The 22,152-nt window shown below is 42.9% G+C and overlaps 1 protein-coding gene across 18 annotated transcripts in view; it reads left to right on the forward strand.

The window, feature by feature from the left end:
• The first annotated feature begins 4,153 nt into the window (after positions 1–4,153).
• LOC101156235 (LIM and calponin homology domains-containing protein 1) overlaps positions 4,154–22,152 on the forward strand; it is a 101,129-nt gene continuing 83,130 nt past the window's right edge. For all 18 annotated transcript variants that reach the window (XR_013658455.1, XM_023959453.2, XM_023959454.2 and 15 more), the window contains exon 1: positions 4,154–4,480. Coding sequence is in view for 17 of the 18 variants with exons in the window: in XM_023959453.2 (XP_023815221.1) it covers positions 4,385–4,480 (96 nt within the window). In the remaining variant the exon portion in view is untranslated. The remainder of the gene's footprint in view (positions 4,481–22,152) is intronic.

Consider the following 22,152-nt stretch of genomic DNA (forward strand, 5'->3'; position numbering starts at 1 on the left):
AGCATAGCAGTTGTCCTCAAAGGGCCAGATATGGCTTATTCATTTAACTTAATGTAATGAAAAATAAATGTAACTACTCCTTGATGTTAAATAACTTATTATTTATTTACTATAACTTTTTAAAGTGACAATTACAGTTGCATAGAAAACATATTGCTTGTTGCTCCAGCATAAATCCTTTAAAACTGATTCTGTCAGGTTAGGTTATATGGACAGTATTTAAGTCCTAATGTATAGTTGCCCAATCCAATATTTTAAGTCTGATTTCCCCTTAGATATGAATAAATACACACCAATTTTTATTTTTTATTCTAAGAAATTATAAACTTTTATGCTCTCGTGGGCCACATAAAATGACATGGGGGGCCACATTTGACCCCCGGGCCTTGAGTTAGACACATATGCTCTAGTTCCTATACACTTTGTAAATCTACTTAGGTCTACTTCAAGCAAAGATCAACATTTCATCTGCTTTCATCTACATGTAATACAAATGGAGCCGGTTTGATCCTCACTGTGTATCATTAGTTGAAGCCTTTGCAAAAAAATTTGGCTGCAAAAATCTGAAATTGTGAGCTTAGATTCTGTTTTGCTCGGGTGCAGTTCAGAACAGTGGTAAATAAAGCTCCCATTTCTGAGTGACCGCCATGGTGTCAGTTGTAAGCTGCATCTTATGACGCAATTTACTGCAAAGAGCAATTTCTGAGTGTGGCCCTGAAGAAAAGTCCAGTGATGGATAAAGAAGAAAACATTGAAATATTAGCAAACATAAAGCAACATATGACTCATGTTTGATCTGTTATAAAAATTTCTGGATTTGATGTAATGTCTTCTGATGGTAATCAATAAACTTTCAATAAAAAGTTTGACTATTTTTTTTTTTTAGTTCTGATTGCTTGAAACAAAACAATAAACCAAGTGATGTTTCTTGAAAGCCTCTCTTTGTCTGGTGAAGAAACAGATTTTGACCGTCATTTACAGCTATATGTCTCTTGAACGCTCCAGTATCTGTGAGAAGGGATTTGGCAAACAGGTTCTCTGATCTGTATTTGTTGCTGAACTTTTGTGCTCATTATATTCAAATAATCATAAACACCATGTTTTCACACAGATGTTGGTATTATTATTGGCCTCCTCAACCACCATTTTTGTTCCTTTGTTGGACAAAAGTTTCTCCCAAATAAATTGTTACTATCTCTAATGAAAGACTTTTTTTATTATTCTAAATAATTTACAAGGTTAGTATCAGTAACATACAAGAACGCCCTAAAAGACTTTTCGTGTGTACGGTAATGGATCAGGTAACAGTTACAGATCGCGTGATGATTATTAAATGTATAAGAGAACTGTGATGTCATCCATTGAAAAAGCCTTACTTCTAGCTCCAACAAAAGGAAGTCAATTCAGTTGCCATTTGGAGCCAGATGACATCAGTAAGCAGCGATTGGTCAGATTTGGTCTGAGTCAACATTTCTATGGCAACCACTGTTGCCAATAGGGTTGTTTGAAGTCCAAACAAAGGCACGTGACCCATGAGACACCAACACTCAGGAATATCCACGAAGTCCTAGCATAGTAGTACAATCCCTCAGGTTATCTGCAGCCTTACTCCACCCAAGCAAAGCTCATCATTCGACGGTTATGGGACAAGCCTCATGGCTGAGAGGACTGCCTTCTGAAATAATGCAAGCCTGGACTAGTTGGGAAGCCGAGCATAGGTTTTTACCTCTGCTGTCTCTCACACGTTCTTTTATGTGCCTGTAAGTACCACCTTAGGAGGTACCATGCACCAAGTCCACATCTTTACTGATACCAATGGGGGTGTGGCCTACCTGCAAACTCAAGACAGCAATGGTGAGGTACAGCTGTCCTTCAATTTTGCACGTTCACAAGTGGTTCAAACACAGCAGCCCAACTAGCTCGTGTCCTAGAGAAGGAACTCACCCTGACAGTGACTCAGACGGTGTCATGGTCCCACTCCACAACAGTTTTAACCTGGCTACAACCCCAGTCCTGTCACTACAAGGTCTTCCTCAGCGGAAGAGTAGCCAAGATCCAAGAGCTTACAAATACTGGTACCTGGTGCTATGTGGATTCAGCCAACAGACCGGCAGATAGCCTGACAGGAGCCTAATAGGTGGTCACAAAGACCACCTTTCCATCTCCAAGACCCAGACACTTGGCCGGAGATACCTAGTTTAGAGCCAGAGGAATACTCTACAGAGCTTTGGAAAACTACCTTCTGTGGTATGGCAGTTACTTTATCTACCAGACAAAATTATACCTTACTATAAGACCTGGCAGGAGTGCATGGAGGCTAAAGCCCTGAACCTCCATGCATTGAGCCCTTTAGATACTCCTCCGAGCGCCAAAGAGTATTGTCAAGTGGAGAAACTCGTCCTACAGTAGGTACAACAAGAGTCTTCCCCAGAGGACTACAAGCTGTTAGCAGCAGGGAAGTCAGTCTTGCCAAGCAGCCACTTACGCACCCTCTCTCTGAGCTGGACTAGTCCTCAAGCCTAATAAGAGTATGTCAGCTGCATCATTCAGATGACCTTAGTGACTCAGCGTTGCACCCAATTGTCCTAGGCCCGACACACTCGGTTACCCTGCTACTGATCAAGGAGTACGACCAAGACCTCCAACATCCAGGTCCAGAGTAGTTGACTGTGTGGGCTTGGCTGGATCGTAATGGTGGTTGGGTCTTTGTGTTTACTTTTTTTTGGTGTATCTCTTTAGCTTAAATATTTTAATAACATTTTTTTGTAATAAAGAGTAGTATATTTTCTTAAAGCACTGGTCTCTGTTTCCTATGTCGGAGAGTCCTGTGTTTCTTTGATTTTTTGTTTTCTGGTGGCGGCACTCGGCAGCAATGGGGAAACCACAACGCCCCACCAGCATTGAGAATAGGTTAGAAACCACCTGAAGACTGTAAGAATAAAACGTTATTAGAAAACACAAGTTTAAAGTTACTCAATCACAGAGGTGAACCAAATCAGGCAAAAGTGGCATCCCTGCTCTTACAGCAGACTATTTTGTGCTTTCTGCTGTTCAGGTGATGTGATTTTTTTATTTTCTTCTTGTTCGATAGGGGAATACACTGGGCCTTGGGTAAGTTGTCTAGTGTTTCACAATGAACACATTTTGAAGAACAATTGCCTTTTTTTTATCCATATGTGTAATCTAGAAAACCAAAAATAAATTTAAATGTGAATGAAAATAGTTTATTTGAATTATAATAAATGTATTTGTAAATACTTGAACAAATTGTAGAACTGATTTCCTGTCTCTGCGCTTGTTGCTCCACTTGTGACAGTGGGTGTGGAATCCCCAGAGATCTGCTGCCCTCGTTGGCCGCCGGCAGAGCTGCGCTGCTCTGTGTATTTTGGGAGTCAGGACTGCAGCATGGGTTCTCGCTGCAGTCCTGACGTGTCAAGCTAAGAATGAAACAGCCCCATACCGGAAGTTCTCCTTCTAAAATAAGAGCATACATTAGATAATGTAGATATGCTGTAGGGGTGCAACGATTAATGATTTTTTTTTCTTCAAACAGATTGAATCGATTAAAAACACATCAATTCATTTCATTTTGAAACAAATAATTTGCTCATTAATTGATCTTTAAAAATACCTATTTGGACCGACGTAAAATAGGTTTATTTTACTATTGCACCAGACAACACACATGTGATGTCATCAAAAACTGATCATCCATCATTCCAGTCCAATGTGTGGACAGACTTTGAATAAAGTCATGTGACCATCCAGTGTCTAGAATGTTCTAAGAATGTTCCCTTTGGATTCTTTGGATGTGGAAAAACAACAGTGGTGAACTTTAGGAAACTAACATGTGAATGGATTTGACATTCATTCTAGTTTACTTGTTTGTTTGGACACAGATTTCATTTCCACTTGATGATCTGGAAGAAATCCAAGAATCTGGAAAACTTCACTGTTCAGTAGCAGGAATTTCTGTCTGAGTCTGACTGCTGGAAGTTTGGATGAAGAGGATCTGGATCCATTCTGGGTCAGAGAATAGGATTGTTTGTAATGAACTAATATCAACTATGAATTGTCATCCACAAATTGTAATGTAAATTGTTGTTACACCCCTATTAAACACGTAGGGTTGTGCCTTTCTGCTACTGTGGGAGCCGCAGAGGAGGTTGTAAAGTTGGAAGGACGTCTTCGCCGGAAGCTGCATGGTAACGCTCCTGAACTTGACGCTGGTGGCTGCAGCCCAAACGGAGCCGTGACGCCGGAGAGCAGCCGCTGTGCGCCGGCCCGTCCGCTGCTGCAGCACTTTTCTTCAGCCCGGGGAGCCGGCGGACGGACGCCACTGCCCGGAACCGCCCTGAGACATTTCAGCAGGCTTCGTTCGTCCATGGCCAGTCCGGTGGCAGACGCGGGGCTGTCCCAGCAGCATCCCCTGAACTCTGCGGCGGGGTCCGCTTTTCAGGAGGCGCAGAAATGGATCGAGGTGAGTCGCCGAGCACGCACGCAGGTATTCCGCGTGTGTTTAGTGGTCTTAGTCTGTCAGGTTACTCTCTTTGATGGACCGCTTCGTCACGTGTTGGCAGGAGAACAACCTGACAAAGTTGCAGTTGAGCGGTCACATTGATTCTAGGCAGCATTGCTCTACAGTCATCCTCGACACGGTGTCGCAGTTATCTTTCAGAAAATCTGCTCTCTGAAACTAAAAAGATCATTAACAACGAGTTTTTTTTTAGACTTTTACACAAACGTTTGCAAAAAAGAAGTGAGTTATTTGTGGTGGTGAGGGCCATTGTAAAGAGTGTGGCTGCAGTGAGGCCTGTTGCATGTCTGAAAACAAAGAATGCATCATGTGGAATGGATTTTTGCAGGTTTGCAAGCTTTGTGGACAATAATCTCACAAACAAGGTTTTGTTTGGGGAGACCCCCCCCCCCCACACACACACACACAGACACACTGTGTTCATCATCTTGCAGGGAGCTGACTAATGTCAGCCTTAAAAGAACATGACCACGATCATACATGTGTGTTGGTTGAATGCAGACAAACCTTTTTTGAAATTTGTCATCTAATCATTTACAGCCTGTTCGCATCAGGACTGGTTTGGTTTGGTTTTCCTTTAAGTTTGTTGGCAGGTGTTGTCAGGTTGGTGATCCCGGCCAGGGTCCCGGCCCCTGTGGAGGCATGACTGATAAATTCCAAAATTAACAAATAAATCAACATTTGACTGACTTGTGCTAAATAGGATATTAGCTCAAGCTGTAAGCGTATCAAGGTTAAGTCTCATGTAGTGAGTGTGGCAGTCATTTCAAGACCTACTGGGACTCTTCACCACTTTCCCAACCACAGTGAACCTCCAGCCAAGCTGTCGGCTGTTGATTGAAAGTCAGATGTCTGTAGATCCTCACACTAGCTATTATACAGCGTTACACAATCCTGGTTTCAACTGGGATGGGTTTCAAAGCCCTTCTGTTTCCTGTTTTTCTTCTGTGAGAGCTGCAGAGGGTTAGAAGGGCAAATTAAAAAAGTCAGTGAAGCTATGTTGAGCGGTCTCTCCGGTTTCTGGACTCTGACTCCTTAGTCATAAGCACACACACTGATCACTGTTCTGCTGAGCTGGTTCTTGAAGTGTGCTGCCTCGACTGTCGAGGTTCCAGTTTGAGGGGTCCTGGAGGATCAGCAGGAAAACCTCACGCCACACGGATGTGATCCTTGATGGGAAACTTTAGAGAAGATGTTGGAGAAGAAAATGAGTTATGTCACTGAAAGTGAGAGAAGAGCAGCGAAGGTTTGGATCTAATTTGCAGTACCTGAAGGAAAAACTGAACTGGGCAACTGCTGAAAAAGAAACAGTTATCAGAATTCTGCTGTGGAAACAGACTAGAGCTGTTTTCCTTTATGTTGAAATTGTTAATAATATAGATGGACTGCATAACATTTCTAACTGGGTTCCAGTTCTCTATCTTGGCTGTCATAATGCCTGAGAGTCAAGTACTAAACATTTGTAGTTTAAATGAAGCTTGTTTGAAACAGCTGCTTCTGTTGATACCTTTTTACTGCTCTGCACATTTATTTGACTTGAATAACAGGACAGCTCTTCCATGAGTGTCAGACACACATAAAGCATGTTAAGCAGCTCAGGTCCCTGTGGAAAATCAGATCACATCTTTAAAAAGCCACTCCTGACCCAGAACTGGTGAACGTGAGAGCTGACGGAGCTCTGGTGCTGCTCTTCTTTTTTCTGTACCTCTTTAGAAAGAGAATCTGTTGTGCAAACACTTTCAGTCACCTTAGAGAAATGAAGATTGACCTGTTGCTCATGAATAAACACTAGCATGAAACCTCAGTCTGAATTCCAGCAAACAACATTGTCAAAGTCGGCACCTGAGGCTGTTGTTGACAGTCTTGTGTGTTCTGATTGGTTTGTTGTTTTTCGTGAAAAACTGAATTTCTTTCTGTATTGCTTTTAAAAAACTTGTTAAAGACAGTGTGATAGAATGGTTTACATAAAAAATGTAAAAGATGAAAGTTTGTTACAGTAGCATTTCATTTGATGAGATACTCTTGTGCTGTTATCATGAAGACTCACACACCTGTAGATGGAGAGATGACTGAAACTGCTGACAGAAGCTACGTCCATGATTTTCTTTGTGCTGAACCAGTCTGTTTGGGATTTTGGCGCTGCACAAAAATATCAGGGCATGTTTAGTTATTTTCAGTCATGGTGTCTCAAATCAGTCCTTTTAACGTTGCTTCAGTATGACATTTCTTAAAAATAAAACAGTCAGAAGCTACAGCTTGAGCTGTGTGATATGGCCAAAAAATAAAATCTTAGATGTTTTTCATTTTATATCTTCAATTTTAGTCAATTTCTTTTTTTTTTTTTTCATTCATTCATTCATTCATTCATCTTCTATTCCGTTTTTTCCCTTTCGGTGTCACGGGGCTGCTGGAGCCTATCCCGGCCACTTATGGGCGAAGGCAAGGGACACCCTGGACAGGTCACCAGACTGTCGCAGGGTAGAATGTCAACAATCACACACCCATTCCTATGTATAATTTAGAGTTGCCAATTAACCTATAAAGCATATTTTTGGATGGTGGGAGGAAGGCAGAGATCCTGGAGAAAACCCACGCATGCACGGGGAGAACATGCAAACTCCACACAGAAAGGTCCCCCATTGATGTTGTGTTTTTCATGTCCCCCAGCCAGGACTTGAACTGGGGGCCTTCTTGCTGTGAGGCAAGAGCGCTAACCACTGCTCCACCGTGCAGCCCATCAATTTTTATTTTTTTTTCCCCCTCCTTTTACTTTCTAAAAAAATTACTAGTGACAGAATATGTTTAACAAAAACTATTTTATTGTAACATCGCCTTTGGAAATTGACTCGTACACCTTGTGTACACTTCGTACACAATACAAGCTGTAAAAATGTTTGTAGAACAATGCAGCAGCTGTTTGCAGAGCTACTGCTAGTTTGAGCATCTCATAAAGTGAAACACTACATTCACTCAGAAGAGCACTTTGATGATCCAAGTCACAACCCCAGTGGCCAAAAGCAAAGTTTTGACTCACCAGTCAAAATTGCAGCTGAATGAATATTCAAAAGAACAAAGTAGGGGTAGGTAGGGGTGGGATTATATAAACTTGCTTCTTCACACTCCTTTTCAAGCAATAAATCAAACTCTACTTATACCTCGGTTAATGATCACTGTATTTAATTAAGCATATATGATTTTTAATCTATGCATTTCATCATTTCTGTAATGAGTTTGATAAATATGTGTAAATTCTTTATTGCTTTGACTACAATGCTTGAAATAAATCAATAAAATCAAAAATCAAGTTGCTGATTCATGGAATTTGTTTTTGATTTGTGAAAACTTGTAAGAGAGACATTTATACATTTTCCAACAGCAAGGGCGAATTAGGCAGGCATCTGTTCAGAAACTAGAGCACAAAATGTGGCCCGTTCGGACTGGTCTGGGAAAATATTGTCTGAAATTAAACCAGTCCTTGGTCCGAAAAAGGTTGGAGACCACTGGATTAAAGTAAATGATGAACAAACAATGGGGCAATTGCAGTTCAGAAAAATGTCTTTTTGACACTGCCAATGAGGAAAACATAACTTTACACACACAGAGAGCAGAAGAACTAGAAGAAGAAAATAGAGCAAGTTGGAGAATTGGACTTCTTTGTCTCACCTCTGTGTTGCCCGCTTCTGTTTAGTGGACAAACACACCACACACCTCTGCCTCATCGTGTACCTGCGCATCCGCCCACGCAGCAATTTGATCAAGATGCCCCTCATGTTCAAAACAAACTGTGGAGACAATCACGTCAAGGATAAATGCCACTCAGAAGTTCATAGCAGTTATCGCGGACAGCCACAAGCAAAACCAGCCAACATAAGTACGAACTAGACCGGGTGATTGTGGTCATGATTGTTGCGATGGCTGATCGCTGTTGAGTATAAACTGGCTTTATTGCTTGTTTTGAATGTGTGTTAATGCAGAAAGTCCTTGTAATTTGCTGTTTCCTGAAGTTATCTTAACTTTTTTCCTTTGTCTCCACTGTCCATAACAGGATAAAAAATATTGTTGAAGAACATGTTACTTTCCACATTGTGTCAAGTGGAGTTGCAAAGGTCGAACACTGTTACAAAGTTTTCCTAAGCCCACAGATGAACTGTTTCACTTGAGATGATTAGATGTTTGCAGATATTTGTGAGCAGTAAAGTACACAAAGAAATAGTGATACGCCATTCATGAGGATGTGGACAAATCTACTTTTTTTAAACCCCAGTTCACATCTGTACTCATGTCTTTATTGTGGCTTCCTCCCACAATCTCCATGGTTCTTAAGTGTCTCTGATCTTGAGAAGAATCCATCAGGGCTTTTGATGAGGGCTAGATAGGTTGATAGATTTGCCAGGCGGGTACAGACAAGAATGCACATTCTATGGCATTTTGTGGCTGTGTCTTCTCTCCTACATGGTGATTGAAGACAGTTTTGTGTGGGGTAAGCAATCTGTCAAGAAAAGAAACATATTCATAAAGACAAAGCTGTGCACAAATTATTAATTTGTGCACAGCTTTGTAGAAAAATATGAATACAACATTTAGTTTTACGTTCAACATGTCTGTTGTGAATATGATACGTTTTTTTTTTAATACAACTATTTTTTCTTCTTGAATATGAAATTTCCCCCGTTTTCTCAAACAAAAACAGGGCAACAGTAAAACTTTCATTTTAAAGTGTTATATGACCTTTGCTGATCTACTTTTCTGCTTTTTTGTGGAAAATCCTAAAAGAACCTTCTATCAGGAGTTGACTTGTTTATGTGAGCACATTTCTGCTGGAGGCCAGATGAAATGATAACTCTTGATAATATGTCTTTGTTCTTGTGTTAGCATGCCTCATGCCTCTTTTCTTTCCATGCCATGGCATGTTTGGCTGTTTGAGAAAAACACGCACTCCAACACTGACAAGCCGGAAAAAAAGTGATGTCATGCCCATGAAACAATTGTAGTGATCTTCAATGTTGTTCTTGTTTTAGGAGTGTGTTCTTCAGATAACCACCTGTCTACATGATATTATTGATACAAGTTGAAGCAGTGGTGCTCCACTATATATTAGCAAGATTGCAAGCTAAACTCTTCAGCTCTATAATCCCATGATGGAGGAGTGAGTTATTTAAAGGCCCACTCAGATGAAAATTGTGTTTTTGGTATTAAAAAATATTTAAAAATTAAGCTCAAAATTGCATTTCTGTTCATTTTTTTATTCAAATCATTGTGAATTGATTGTTTGGGGCCGGTTTAGCTCGCCCTGGTTTGCGGCGCCTTCCATCCGTGAAACCAGGGTTCGACTCCGGGCTGCTCCCTGTTCCCTTCTCTACTTCTGTGCCGGTCCCAAGCCTGGTTGCTTTGAGAGGGTTGCGTCAGGAAGGGCATCCGGCGTAAAACATTGCCAAGTTTACCATGCGACTCGTTCGCTGTGGCGACCTCTGATGGGAAAAGCCGAAAGAGAAACAACATTGTGAATTGATTGTTTGGTTGATTAATTGATTTGGTTTATTTCAAGCATCAATTGTAGGCAATTCAAGAAAAATCACACAGATTTATCAAACTCATTACAAATATAATAAAATGCAAAGATGACAAAATAAAAAAAACCCAGAAACATCCTTAAGTCACACTAGATTCACTACATATAGTGATTATTAACTAAAGTCAAGTAGAGCTTGATTTATTGCTTGGATAGGAGTTGGAAGAAGGCCATTTATATAATCCCACCCCTACACCTCTATCAGGATTAGATTTTTCTGCACTTTTCCAGACGCTCAAAGGTCTTCCAATGTGTCCATTATTCCTTCATATTTGGTGATGGTAACTACTGATGTACCACAGCTGTCCTGGGGCAGACTGACAGAGGCATGGCTGCCAGTTCACGCCTATGGTCCCTCTGACCATCACCGGGACATTCACACATCAGTGGAGCAACACTGGAGGCAGGGAGGGGGAAGCGTCTTGCCCGAGGACACAACAACAGTTGAATGGGGGGACCTTTGGTTTGCTGACCTGCTCAACTATTTGAGCCTCTGCTGCTCTGTGAAGAATTTTGATATTTTACCAGCAGGCCTGGATCTAGGCATGCTAGGACGGCCCCCCAATTGTGAAGTTTCAAAGTTATTTAAAGAGAAACAAAGCGCTTTCTGCTCTCTCTGGCTCTGACTCAAAGTAGCTGCTGGTGCTGATTGGTAGATGCAAGAGAGGGAGTGGCCTCTCGCTTCACTCCTGCTGCCCGTCTTACTCGGTCGCTCACAGTCCCATCAGAGAACAGCTGCGCGTGTCAGCAGTTTTTGTCTGCTGTTTATCGCTAAAATGATTTGATCACACGTTATTTGAACTCACTCTTGTCCTCTATCGCTCTCTTTGTTCTGGTTTGGAGTAAACCGAAAATCGAGTTACCACGCACAGGTTTCTGGATGCCAAAGTTAGCGCTAGCAGTAGCAACAAAGCTACCAGTGCCGGTGTAGGTACCAAAACTGTGATGAAATGATTACTATTAAGCGCATATTCGCTTATAGTTTTTTAATCTGTGCTTATTGTCCGAGGGATCTGGAAGAAGGGTTAGGATTAGGTTAATACATTCTAACAACATTTAACTTGGATGAACTTAAACTGGAATAACATTAGCCTTTATTTTGTCTGGACCTGACTGGTAACACAAATTCACATGATTGTTTTTCTCAGGACTGTTCATTCAAAGCCGCCGACGCTAGTGCAGACACCGTCCTGTAGTCTGCACCCCCAACAGGGGCTGGCTATATCCGGCCCTGTTTACCAGAAAAAACAAGAATGATGTATTTTCAGTCTATTTCATTTAAATTACAGGTTTCTTGTTTTTTAGTCATAGTTGGCAAATCTATTTTGATTTTTTTCCATTATTTCTGTTTCTTTTATGAAGAGTTAACAGTTTGAATGGTTAAATTGCTTACTACATATCAATTTTTTTATTATTAATTTGGCAAATGTATTTTTTTTCCCCTTGCAGATTTAACACAGCATCCAACTACTTTGGTTTTTCTCACAAAAGAAAAAGCCTTAAAATAGGATGTAGCTTATACTAATGCTGTATGGGATCTCCTTAATCTCAGCTCATGCAGACTTTCTTTCCTATTGAAGCAGGGAAAATAGCTGCTGTTGACACAGATGTATTAGTGAAAGACAGCGGTGGGAACATAAAAGCCAGATTAATGAGCCCAACCTCCATCTGACAGCTAGGAGCAATAACATTCATTTTGTGACACGATTTTCATAGTTGCCCTTTCTCAACAGACTTTAAGACTAACTTACTTTAAGTACAGGTTCAGTCCAACCGTGGGAACTCCAGCACCCATCTATTGCACCAAATGCTTACACAGCTTCTTAAAAAAAACGAGTAAACAGTAAAACTCTACATTTTCATTGACATTTTTTTTCCTCACATGGGCAGCCTGGCTTCACTGATTGATATGGAACTGCATGGCACAGCTCTACTTGGCTCCTTTGTAATTTCTAGTGGATTTGATTGTAGAGCATACTTTAAACTCCTTTTAGTGTGTTTTAAATCATTGAAGTAATACTAAGAATGATGCAAGTGCAAATCTCACAAGACTCACTATCTGTCTGAATTTGCACCCTTGGTAGTTTCCAGAGGACAAGAGTGACATTTGTAACTTCCCTGGTAACAAATCTTAGACCGCCTCTGTATACTGTAACTCCAACTCTTTTACTTTCGTTTGGATGTGTTTTAATGGCAGCTTACATTGTTAATGAAACGGTCATTTGCTGGTGCCAGTTTGTGGTTATGCAGTCCGTCAAATGAACCCTCCAAATACTGACGGTAGCATCAGTTACATCCTGACCAAGTCTGGTCAGAATATCAGGCGCACTGCCATGCATTTTAACTTCTGTCACAACTTACATTATTGGTGGTTTCTTTTATTTATTAAGTGACTTAATTGGGCATGTTTTTTGGCACTTACCTAAACAGGCATTAAACTACTGTTTCGGCTTGATGTAAGATACAGTAAGGCCATAGACATGTATACCAAACATCCAATCCTTATCTGATTTTCAAGCAAACTACATAATCCAGTAACAACAGCTATTTGATAACAAGATATCCGATAAATATGTATTTTTCCCCAAAAAGCCGATGTGTCCTGTGATGTTCCCCCTCCTACCTATCTGATATTGTGTGAGCATGTTAACGGGCTCAGTTAGTAAACAGGCAGTGTTTTAATATGATAAAATTGCTTGTTTTTAGAAAAAAGTAGTATAACCGCTTAGTCTTGACTAGAAATTAGACAAATATAATTGACAGGCATTAAGGTTGTGCTGTAATATCAGTTGCTGTTTATTTCTAGGTAAAGTTACATGCTGGAGACTGCAGCAGCCCTTCAAATGAGCTTTATAGTCAGAATAGCAGCAAGAGTGTAATGTGTGACTGGTGGAATTCAAAAGTGATGAAAGGTTAACCTTATCTGGCAATGTCTACAAGGACTTTATTTTACAACCAAATATATTCAAATGCAGTAGAACTTCCTGTTACAACATGGGTTATAAATCTTCTGACACACCAGCTGTATATTTGAATAAACCCCTTTTGTAAATATGACTAAACTTTATTTGATTATATTTGTAACCGTTTTTTGTTGGTCCGGATGAAAAAGAAGATGATTAAAAAAAGAGAGAGGGATGTTAAAGGGGGTGAGGGTGATTATAGAAGGGAGGGCAAATTCATAAAGCAACAAGTTACTGGATATTTGAACTTTACAACCCTTTGCCACATTTCAGGCTTCAAACATAAAGATATAAAAAAATATTTTTTTGTGAATAATCAACAAAAAATGGGAAACAGTCATGAAGTGGAACAACATTAATTGGATATTTCAAACTTGTTTTAACAAATAAAAAACTGAAACATTGGGCGTGCAAAATTATTCCGCCCCTTTCCTTTCAGTGCAACAAACTCTCTCCAGATGTTCAATGAGGTTCTCTGAATGATCCAATGTTGAACTAAATGACTAATGATGATGAATAGAATCCACCTGGATGTGATCAAGTCTCCGTATAAATGCACCTGCTCTGTGATCGTCTCAGAGGTCCGTTTAAAGTGCAGAGAGCAACATGAAGAACAAGGCTCATCACCCTAAACAAACCATCCCCACTGTCAAACATGGTGGTGGCCCCATCATGGTTGGGGCCTGCTTTTCTTGAGCAGGGACAGGGAGGATGGTTAGAATTGATGGGAAGATGAATGGAGCCAAATCCAGGAGCATTCTGGTAGAAAACCTGATGGAGTCTGCAAAAGACCTGAGACTGGGATGAAAATTTGTCTTCCAACAAGACAATGATCCAAAACATAAAGAAAATCTACAAGGGATGGTTCACAGATAAACATATCCAACTGTTAGAATGGCCAAGTCAAAGTCCAGACCTGAATCCATCGAGAATCTGTGGAAAGAACTGAAAACTCCTATCACTGACCTGAACTATTTGTTCTCTATTTATGAAGACCTTTTTTATGTATTTTTATTTTTTATTTTTTTTTGTGTGTTCTAATGCTTTACACATCTATCCTATTCGTGATCCCTGGAGAGTTTCTTTTGATATATCACACATGTTGTGCTGCCATTTTATTTTCTTAATTTTAATGATTAAATACTATCATTGTAAGTTTTTGGTGTATATTAGGCTTAGTGATGGGATGTGTATTGCCTTTCTGTTTGGTTTTTTTTTTTTTTTTTGCTTTTGTTCTAGTTTTCAATGGGGGGGAGGAAAAAAAAGTGTAATCATTGTTGTTATCATGTGTTTACTATTGCTGCTCTAAAATCCAATAAAAACAATTTTGAAAAAAAAAAAGAACTGAAAACTGCTGTTCACAAATGCTGTCCATCCAACCTCACTGACCTCCAGCTGTTTTCAAGGAGGAACGGGTAAAAATTTCAGTCTCTTTTAGTCTCTTAGACTTCACCAAACTCCAGACATCCCACCGTGCGTTCTTTGGGAAACAGCAAAGGCAGTCATGAGAGGGAAAATCATTTCTTATTCAACGCACAAAAAACGCAAAGAGAAAGCAGATTTATTAGAATTAGAAAATAAAATCAAAACCCTGGAGACTGCTTATGCTGGAACACATTCTGGGAGATCTGAAAAATTTAAAGCTGCAGTTAAATGACATCATTAATAAACAAACACAATTTCAAATACAAAGGCTACGACTTGAAAGATTTGAAAACTCTAATAAATCTGGCAAATTTCTGGCTAATCAGCTTAAAATTAACAGAGAAAAATCATCAATCACCTCTATTATGGACCAAACAGGAAATGTCACCCATGACCCGGTCAAAATTAAAAACGCATTTGAAAACTTTTATAAAAACCTGTACACACCGCAGATCAATCCGTCAGAGCAAAGTATTGACTCATTTCTTAATAATGTAAACCTACCCAGGCTAAATGAGGATCAAATCACAAACTTAGATTCTCCGCTCTCGCCGTCTGAACTTCATGAAGCTCTGTTACTTATGCCCAATGGTAAAGCACCAGGGCCTGACGGCTTTCCTGCTGAGTTTTATAAAGAATTCTGGGAACAACTGGCACCAACATTTTATAAAACTGTCACATCTATTAATGAGAGCCAATCAATGCCACCTAACATGAACTCAGCCAACATAATTCTTCTTCTAAAACCAGACAAAGATCCCACTAGTCCTTCAAGCTATCGCCCTATTTCTCTAATCAATGCAGATGTAAAAATTATCTGCAAAGCACTAGCACAGAGAATAGAAAAAATCACTCCTCACATAATTCACTTCGACCAGACTGGATTCATCAAAGGCAGACACTCGGATGATAATGTCCGTAGACTAGTTAATATAATAGACTTTGCCACCATTAAAAACCAGGAAATGACGGTACTATCGCTGGATGCTGAAAAAGCCTTTGACAGAGTTAATTGGAAGTTCCTTATTGCTGCCCTCCATAAGTTTGGTTTTGGAGAAGCATTCATCAATTGGATCAAAATATTATATCACAACCCCAATGCATCAGTTAGAACTAATAAACAGACTTCAAACAGGTTTTTTCTTGGAAGAGGAACCAGACAGGGCTGCCCACTCTCTCCTTCTCTTTTTGCTATATTCATTGAGCCTTTAGCTGCAGCAATAAGACAGAATGAGAGCATTATAGGAATAAAAACCAAACACAGCCATCATAAAATTAGTCTTTATGCGGATGACATATTACTGTTTTTAAGGAATTTACATTCTGTAAATGAAACAGCAATGATCATAAATGAATTCTCCTCCATATCAGACTATTCCATTAACTGGAATAAGTCTGTTTTATTACCACTCAACAGGAATATGGAACAAAGACTCACAATTCCAGTTAAAACAGGAAATATCAAATATCTGGGTATCTACTTTTCCCCCAAACTATCAGAACTGGTGCAGCTAAACCACACCCCATTACTGAAAAGCATACAGGACGATCTAACACGCTGGACCAACCTGCCTCTGTCCCTTATGGGCAAGGTAGCCACGGTTAAAATGAAAATCTTACCCAAAGTTAATTATCTCTTCTCAATGATTCCCACACAACCGCCATTAAAATGGTTCAAAACATTAGACTCATCCATATCAAGCTTTCTATGGAACAACAAACCTGCAAGAATTAGTCTAAAAACTTTAAAATCTGCAAAAAGCTGTGGAGGATTAGAACTACCTAATTTCCACAAATACTTTCTTGCAAATAGATTACAATATATCTTAAAATGGTTAAAAAATAATCCAGAAACCAACTCATGGTTAGACTTGGAACAGGTGTTATGTGGAAAGATCAACCTGTCACAGCTACCATTTATTAGCCAAACAGTTAAAAAACAGGATTGTTTCAAAAGCATTAATATAAATGCCACCTTAACAGCCTGGTGGGAATTTCTCAAAATATCAAAATCATCAATTCAACCGTGCAAAATGACACCCATCTGGAACAACCCGGACATCCTTATTAACAAAAAAATGATTCACTTCCCAGCTTGGCAAGCAGGGGGCATAAAACAACTAGAGCATGTAATTATTGATAGAAGATTCATAACCCCCCAGGAACTTCAAGACAAACATGGAATAAATAACTTCTTGGAATATCAGCAACTTAAATCAAGTATTACTAAAAAGTATAAAATTAAAGACGACGATTTAAAGCTACCAGATGTAGTTACCACTCTGATTAATTTTTCAATGAATAGAACTCTCTCCAAAATATACAAACTTTTATGTAATTTAGATAACAATATTGCCCTTCCAACAAAAAAATGGGATGCAGATTTGAGCATCAGCACAGATGAAAGCTTCTGGTCAGAACTTTGTCTAAACACCTTTAAACTGACAAAAAGTCTAAATCTGCAGCTAATCCATCTCAAAACTCTTCACAGAATTTACTACACTGGACAGAGGATGTTCAAGATGGGTCTCAGTAACTCAGACATTTGCGAGCACTGTGATAATAATCTACCCGACAGCTACATGCACGCACTGTGGTTCTGCACTCCTGTCCAGGCTCTCTGGCAGCAGGTATGTGCCGATTTATCAGTCTGGCTTAAGGTTTCAATCACTGCCTCACCGTCACTTTGTGTGCTTGGTGACATGAGTGCCATCGATATAGAAGAAGGATTAGCATCTATCATTTTCATAACTCTTTGTATTGCCAAAAAAACTATTTTAATAAATTGGAAAAACAAGAAAAATATAAACATAAGTCAACACAGAAATCTGCTGTTTGATCATATCAGCTTGGAAAAAATGTCAGCCCAAAGCTCAAGTAACTTTGAAAGAATTCAGTCTCTCTGGTCTCCTGTGGTTGACTCCATGACTTAGGGGGTGGAAGGCTTGGTCGTCGCTGATCCTTGCCCTTCTGCCGTGGTTTGGGGTGGGGGTCGGGGCTTCCGGTGCCTGGCGGGGGCGGTGGGGGGCTCCGTTGGTCGGGGGGTCGGGTCCGGTGCCTGGGTGGGGCGGGCTGGGGCGCTGCGTGGTCCTCTGGGCTTGGGTGTGCGTGGTGGGGGGGTGGGGTGGTGGTCTGGCTTGGCTTGGGGGGGTGGTCCCTTTGCCTGTGCTGGGGGGGGTTGGCGGGGGGCCCTGCTCGGGTGGGGGGGGCCCAGCGGCGCCGGATGGGCTGCCCATCTGCACCTGGGGCTGGGATCGGCCCTTCCCTGGCTCTGGGACGGGACGGGACAACCCTCTCGGGGCCCCCGGTCGCTCTGGGTGTCACCCGCTTCGGCTGCGGGGTCTGGGGTGGGGTGGGGTGGGGGGCTTGTCGGCCCTGTCCTGTGGGGGGGCGTTCTGGGGGGGAGGGGGGGCCCATTATTAGTACGGGTCGGGGGGGCTAGCGGGTCGGGGTCTCCGCTGAGGCAATCAGTGGTTGCCTCGGCCGGTTGGCCTCCTCGGTCCCGTCGAGGCCTGACCAGAGCTCTTCTAGGGCCGGCGTCTGGGGGTGGGGGCCTGGGCTTGCTCCGGGGGGGGGCGACGCTTTCTGGCTCCTCTCTCTCTGTGTGGGGTGGGTGGTGCCGGGCCTGGGGTGTCGGCGCCTCCGGGGGTGGGCCCCTGGGCTGGGTGGCCCTGGCCCCTTTGCTGGGGGTGGGCTGGGGGACGGCTGTTTGACCACCGGGGGACAGTCTACCAGCTGTCCCCAACTTACCCCCTTCCTTATATAACCTCATATTAGGGTGAGGGGGTGGGGGGTCTAGCCTGCGATGCGCCTTGGGGGGGGGCTACTTGGGAGTGGCCCCCCTCCTATGGTTGCCGTATGGAGTGGGCCCCCCCTCTTTCGGTTTTATTTGCACCTTAGACATGTAGGGTCCTTGGTAGGGGGGGTGCTTGGACATCACTGCAAGCAAGCAGCAGATGTCCTCCTAGCACCCTACCCGCCAATTTTAACCGCACCTTAGACATTTAGGGCCCCTTGGTGTGGAGGGTGAGGGGACATCACTGTGAGTAATCAGGAGATGTCCCCTTAGTGCCCTACTCGCCAATTTTAACTGCACCCCCCTTAGTACACACACCCCTCCCCCTTCAATATATACATTCAAACATAAACACACACACATGCACACAAACACCCTCTCAAACACCCATACACGCACACACATTTTACAAGGAAGGTGGGACCTGGGTCCATCTGTCCCCTACCCCTTCCCTGGTGGGGGGTGCGGGCCTCTTGGCGATGGCGGCCGTGTCCCTTGGGTGCCGGCTCCCTGGGCCCGGCGGTGCTCTCTCCGCACGGTGGGGGGGTTCATATTACACCTGAGCCGGGGGTGTTCGTGTCCCTGGGGGGTGGGTCCTGGTCCTTGCCCCTGGGCGCTGGGCCCCGCCAAACTTCCAACATGGCCGAGCCTGGTCGGGCCATATTTATAACATCCCTTGTGGGCCGCCCTTTTTTCCCCGGGGTTCCCCCCTCCTGGGCGGGGGCGGCGGGCCCCTGCCTTGCTCCTACCTGGACCAACCGTGGGCCGGGTGGGTGGCTGCCTGGAGTGCGGAGCGGGTCTCCCTTGGGGGGTCCTGGCTCGTACCTGGGGTCGGGGCGGGGGGATGCCCGGAACTCCTGGGTGGTGGTGGGGTGCTCGTCTGGGGCTGTGGGCGTCCCTCTCCGGTGGGGCCCTGCGTTGGGCTCTTCCGGCGCGGCGGGGGGCTGCTTTCCTGGCTGGGCTGGGGCGGCGCTCTCTTTCCCTTTGCGCCTCCCTGCTCTCTGGCTCTGGGGGCCTCGCTGCGGTCCTGCTGGCCCTGGCCTGGGTGGCGGTCTTGGTCGCCCGGGGGGCGGTTGTTCCCTGCCTGTTCCCGTGTGGCGTTGGGGGAATTCCGGCTGCCGCTGCTGCTGCGGCGGGGGTATGGGTGTGGGGGTGGCTGGGCGCTCCTCGTCCTTCTTTTCACATTCCACCATCCATTTTAGAAGAACATAAACACTCACCTGAGCACAGGTGTTAGCTCACCTTTGCACTAATAGTTTGCATGATTGAATGAATGAAAGATTTCACACTAGTTGGTTTAAAGGCATAGGTATGCGTTCGTGAACACTATCTGTTTTGTGTGCATGTTGACATGTGGACATTTTTGCGGCTAGCAGGTGTGTTGATAATATTTGAGTGTGTGTGAACAGGCCCCGCCCTTTTTGTACTACATTTGAACCGTACCCTAACGATAAACAACCAGTAAACCTGTCTGCTCTATGCTGCTTCATGGTCTTACCCCCCTTCCCCTCCTATTATCACCCTCCTACCCCCCCCTCTCTCTAACGTCCCTCTCTCTTCTTCCCCTCTTTCCTTTTCCGTCCGGTCCAACACCAAAGATTTTCAAACATGATTGAAATTAATAAAGTTTGGCCTCAATTACAAAAGGGGTTTATTCAGACATACCTTTGGTTTGTCTGAAGATGAATAACCCCTCTTGTTAAAATAAAATATGTCCAACACAAGAGGCCCTCAGCTCTCATCTGTTTGCCTAGCTGTTGGACAGGACAAGTTAAAAAAAAAAAAAAAAAAAAAAAATTTCAGTCTCTTGATGTGCAAAACTGATAGAGACAAACTCCAAGAGACTTACAGCTGGAATCACAGCAAAAGGTGGAGCTACAAAGTATTAACTTATGGGGGCTGAATACATTATCAGTTTTTTATTTGTTTGAAAAGTTTGACATATCCAATACATTTCATTCCACTTCGTGATTGTGTTCAACTAGTTGTTGATTCTTCACAAAAAATTACAGTTTCATATCTTTATGTATGCAGCCTGAAATGTGGCAAAAGGTTAAAAAGTTCAAGTGGCCAAATACTTTCACAAGGCACTGTACGTTTCCCCATTTACCATTTTCCACTTGGAGATGAATAGATCCGTGTACATCTTCATTTTCCTCACCTAACCTGGCATCTGGCTCAAAGCTGTCCAGCTGTATAGCTCCAATATTGCTTGCCATTTATGCTGTACCGGTAGTGTTGGGTTGGGGGTGTTACAGGCTGTGAGCTAGCGGGACAACATGTAAACAGAGGGATGATGAGATGTGGCGGCAGGCTTACTCTGCACAACTCAGAGGTGAATTTCCAATGACTTACTGCTACTCTGCAGAAACTATGTCCTAGAAAATGACAGAATTTTTGATTTTGGCTAATTACTACAAAATCATAATTGAAAGACACCTGGGAACCCTTTTACAACAGATCAAAATTTGAATGGAGTGGGATCATTTTTTATTATCAGATTACACTCGTGAAAATTTGCTACCACTTTGTTTTTTGTGTAATACCCATTTTTACTGCAACATTGGCTAGTTCACATGCACTTTTTTCACTTCAGTTTTTTAGTTACTGTCAAGCCGCTCCCAGGTGTTTCAGTCTTTGGAGGAACTGGGCCTGCTCTCACATTGCTAGGTGACCTGCTCTGCAAATCTGCCAATCAAATCTGCCATCACTCCATTGATTGTTCTCATTCATTAAGTGGGTCACTGTTGATTGCTCTTATTTAACTCCGCTTATGGATTGCTGTTTGTAGTGTTGAGAGCCACAAGTTCAAATTAAACAGTCTTGCAAATCTGCAGGACTATTCTGCTTCATGATTCATTTGAATAGCTATTGTACTCTTTTTCCCTTTCTGCTTGTTCTTGCTTAGTTGTGCTCTGTTCAGGCTTCTCCTTTTATCCAGGAGGATTTTAGGCAGATGTAGAGGACAGACTGATGTTTCTTGACTGTCAAGGGGAGTTTTTTTAATTGGGTCGTGTAGGCTGAGCTGGTCTCCTCATTTCAGAGCTGCTTCACTGGGGAGCTGGACTCTTTCTGATTATAGAGGAAGCAAGTGAAACCTGACTGACAGTCATGGAGCAGGAATGTGAGACTGGTCTAAATGAAACAAAGTAGATGCCATGAGTCTGAAACATGAACATTTAACATGACTGATCATACAAACGGTTCCCAACTAACAAACTGACAACAAATCTTTGACTTGTCACTTCTCATACTTATCATGTCAATGTGGGACAATTTTGTAAAATGTTGTTCTTTAATGGTTATGATAATAAAAGGTTTAGTTTGGATTTGTATTTTGGTCAACACTTCAACAGCTTCGAAGTGAAGATTCCTGAGTGCCTCTGTGGGAAATCAGAGGGACAGAGAGCAGCCCCGGCCCAACCAGGAGAGCAGCCCCCCCACCGCGCCAGGAGGGCCCAATGCCGGGCCCCACCCGAGAAGAGTGCCCGCAGCCCCAGGCGAGCACCTCATCACCACCCATGAGGTCTGGGCATCCTCCCGCCCCACCCCAGGTACGGGCCAGGACCCCCCCAAGGGAGACCCGCTCCGCGCTCCAGGCAGCCACTGACCCGGCCCACGGTGGGTCCAGGAAGAAGTAAGGCAGGGGCCAGCCGCCCCCGCCCAGGAGGAGGGCACTAGGAGAAGAGGGGGTCCACAAGAGATGTTGTGAACATGGCCCGACCAGTTGGAAATTTGGCGAGGCCCGGCACTCAGGGGGCAAGGACCAGAACCCACACCAGAGGGACATGGACACCCCCGGCTCTGGTGTGATGCGATCCCCGGCTCTTGGCCTTGCCAGAAGGCTCAGGGATGCGGCCAC

Source organism: Oryzias latipes, chromosome 10 (assembly GCF_053564925.1).
Source record: "Oryzias latipes strain Hd-rR chromosome 10, Olatipes_Hd-rR_3.1".
NCBI lineage: Eukaryota > Metazoa > Chordata > Actinopteri > Beloniformes > Adrianichthyidae > Oryzias > Oryzias latipes.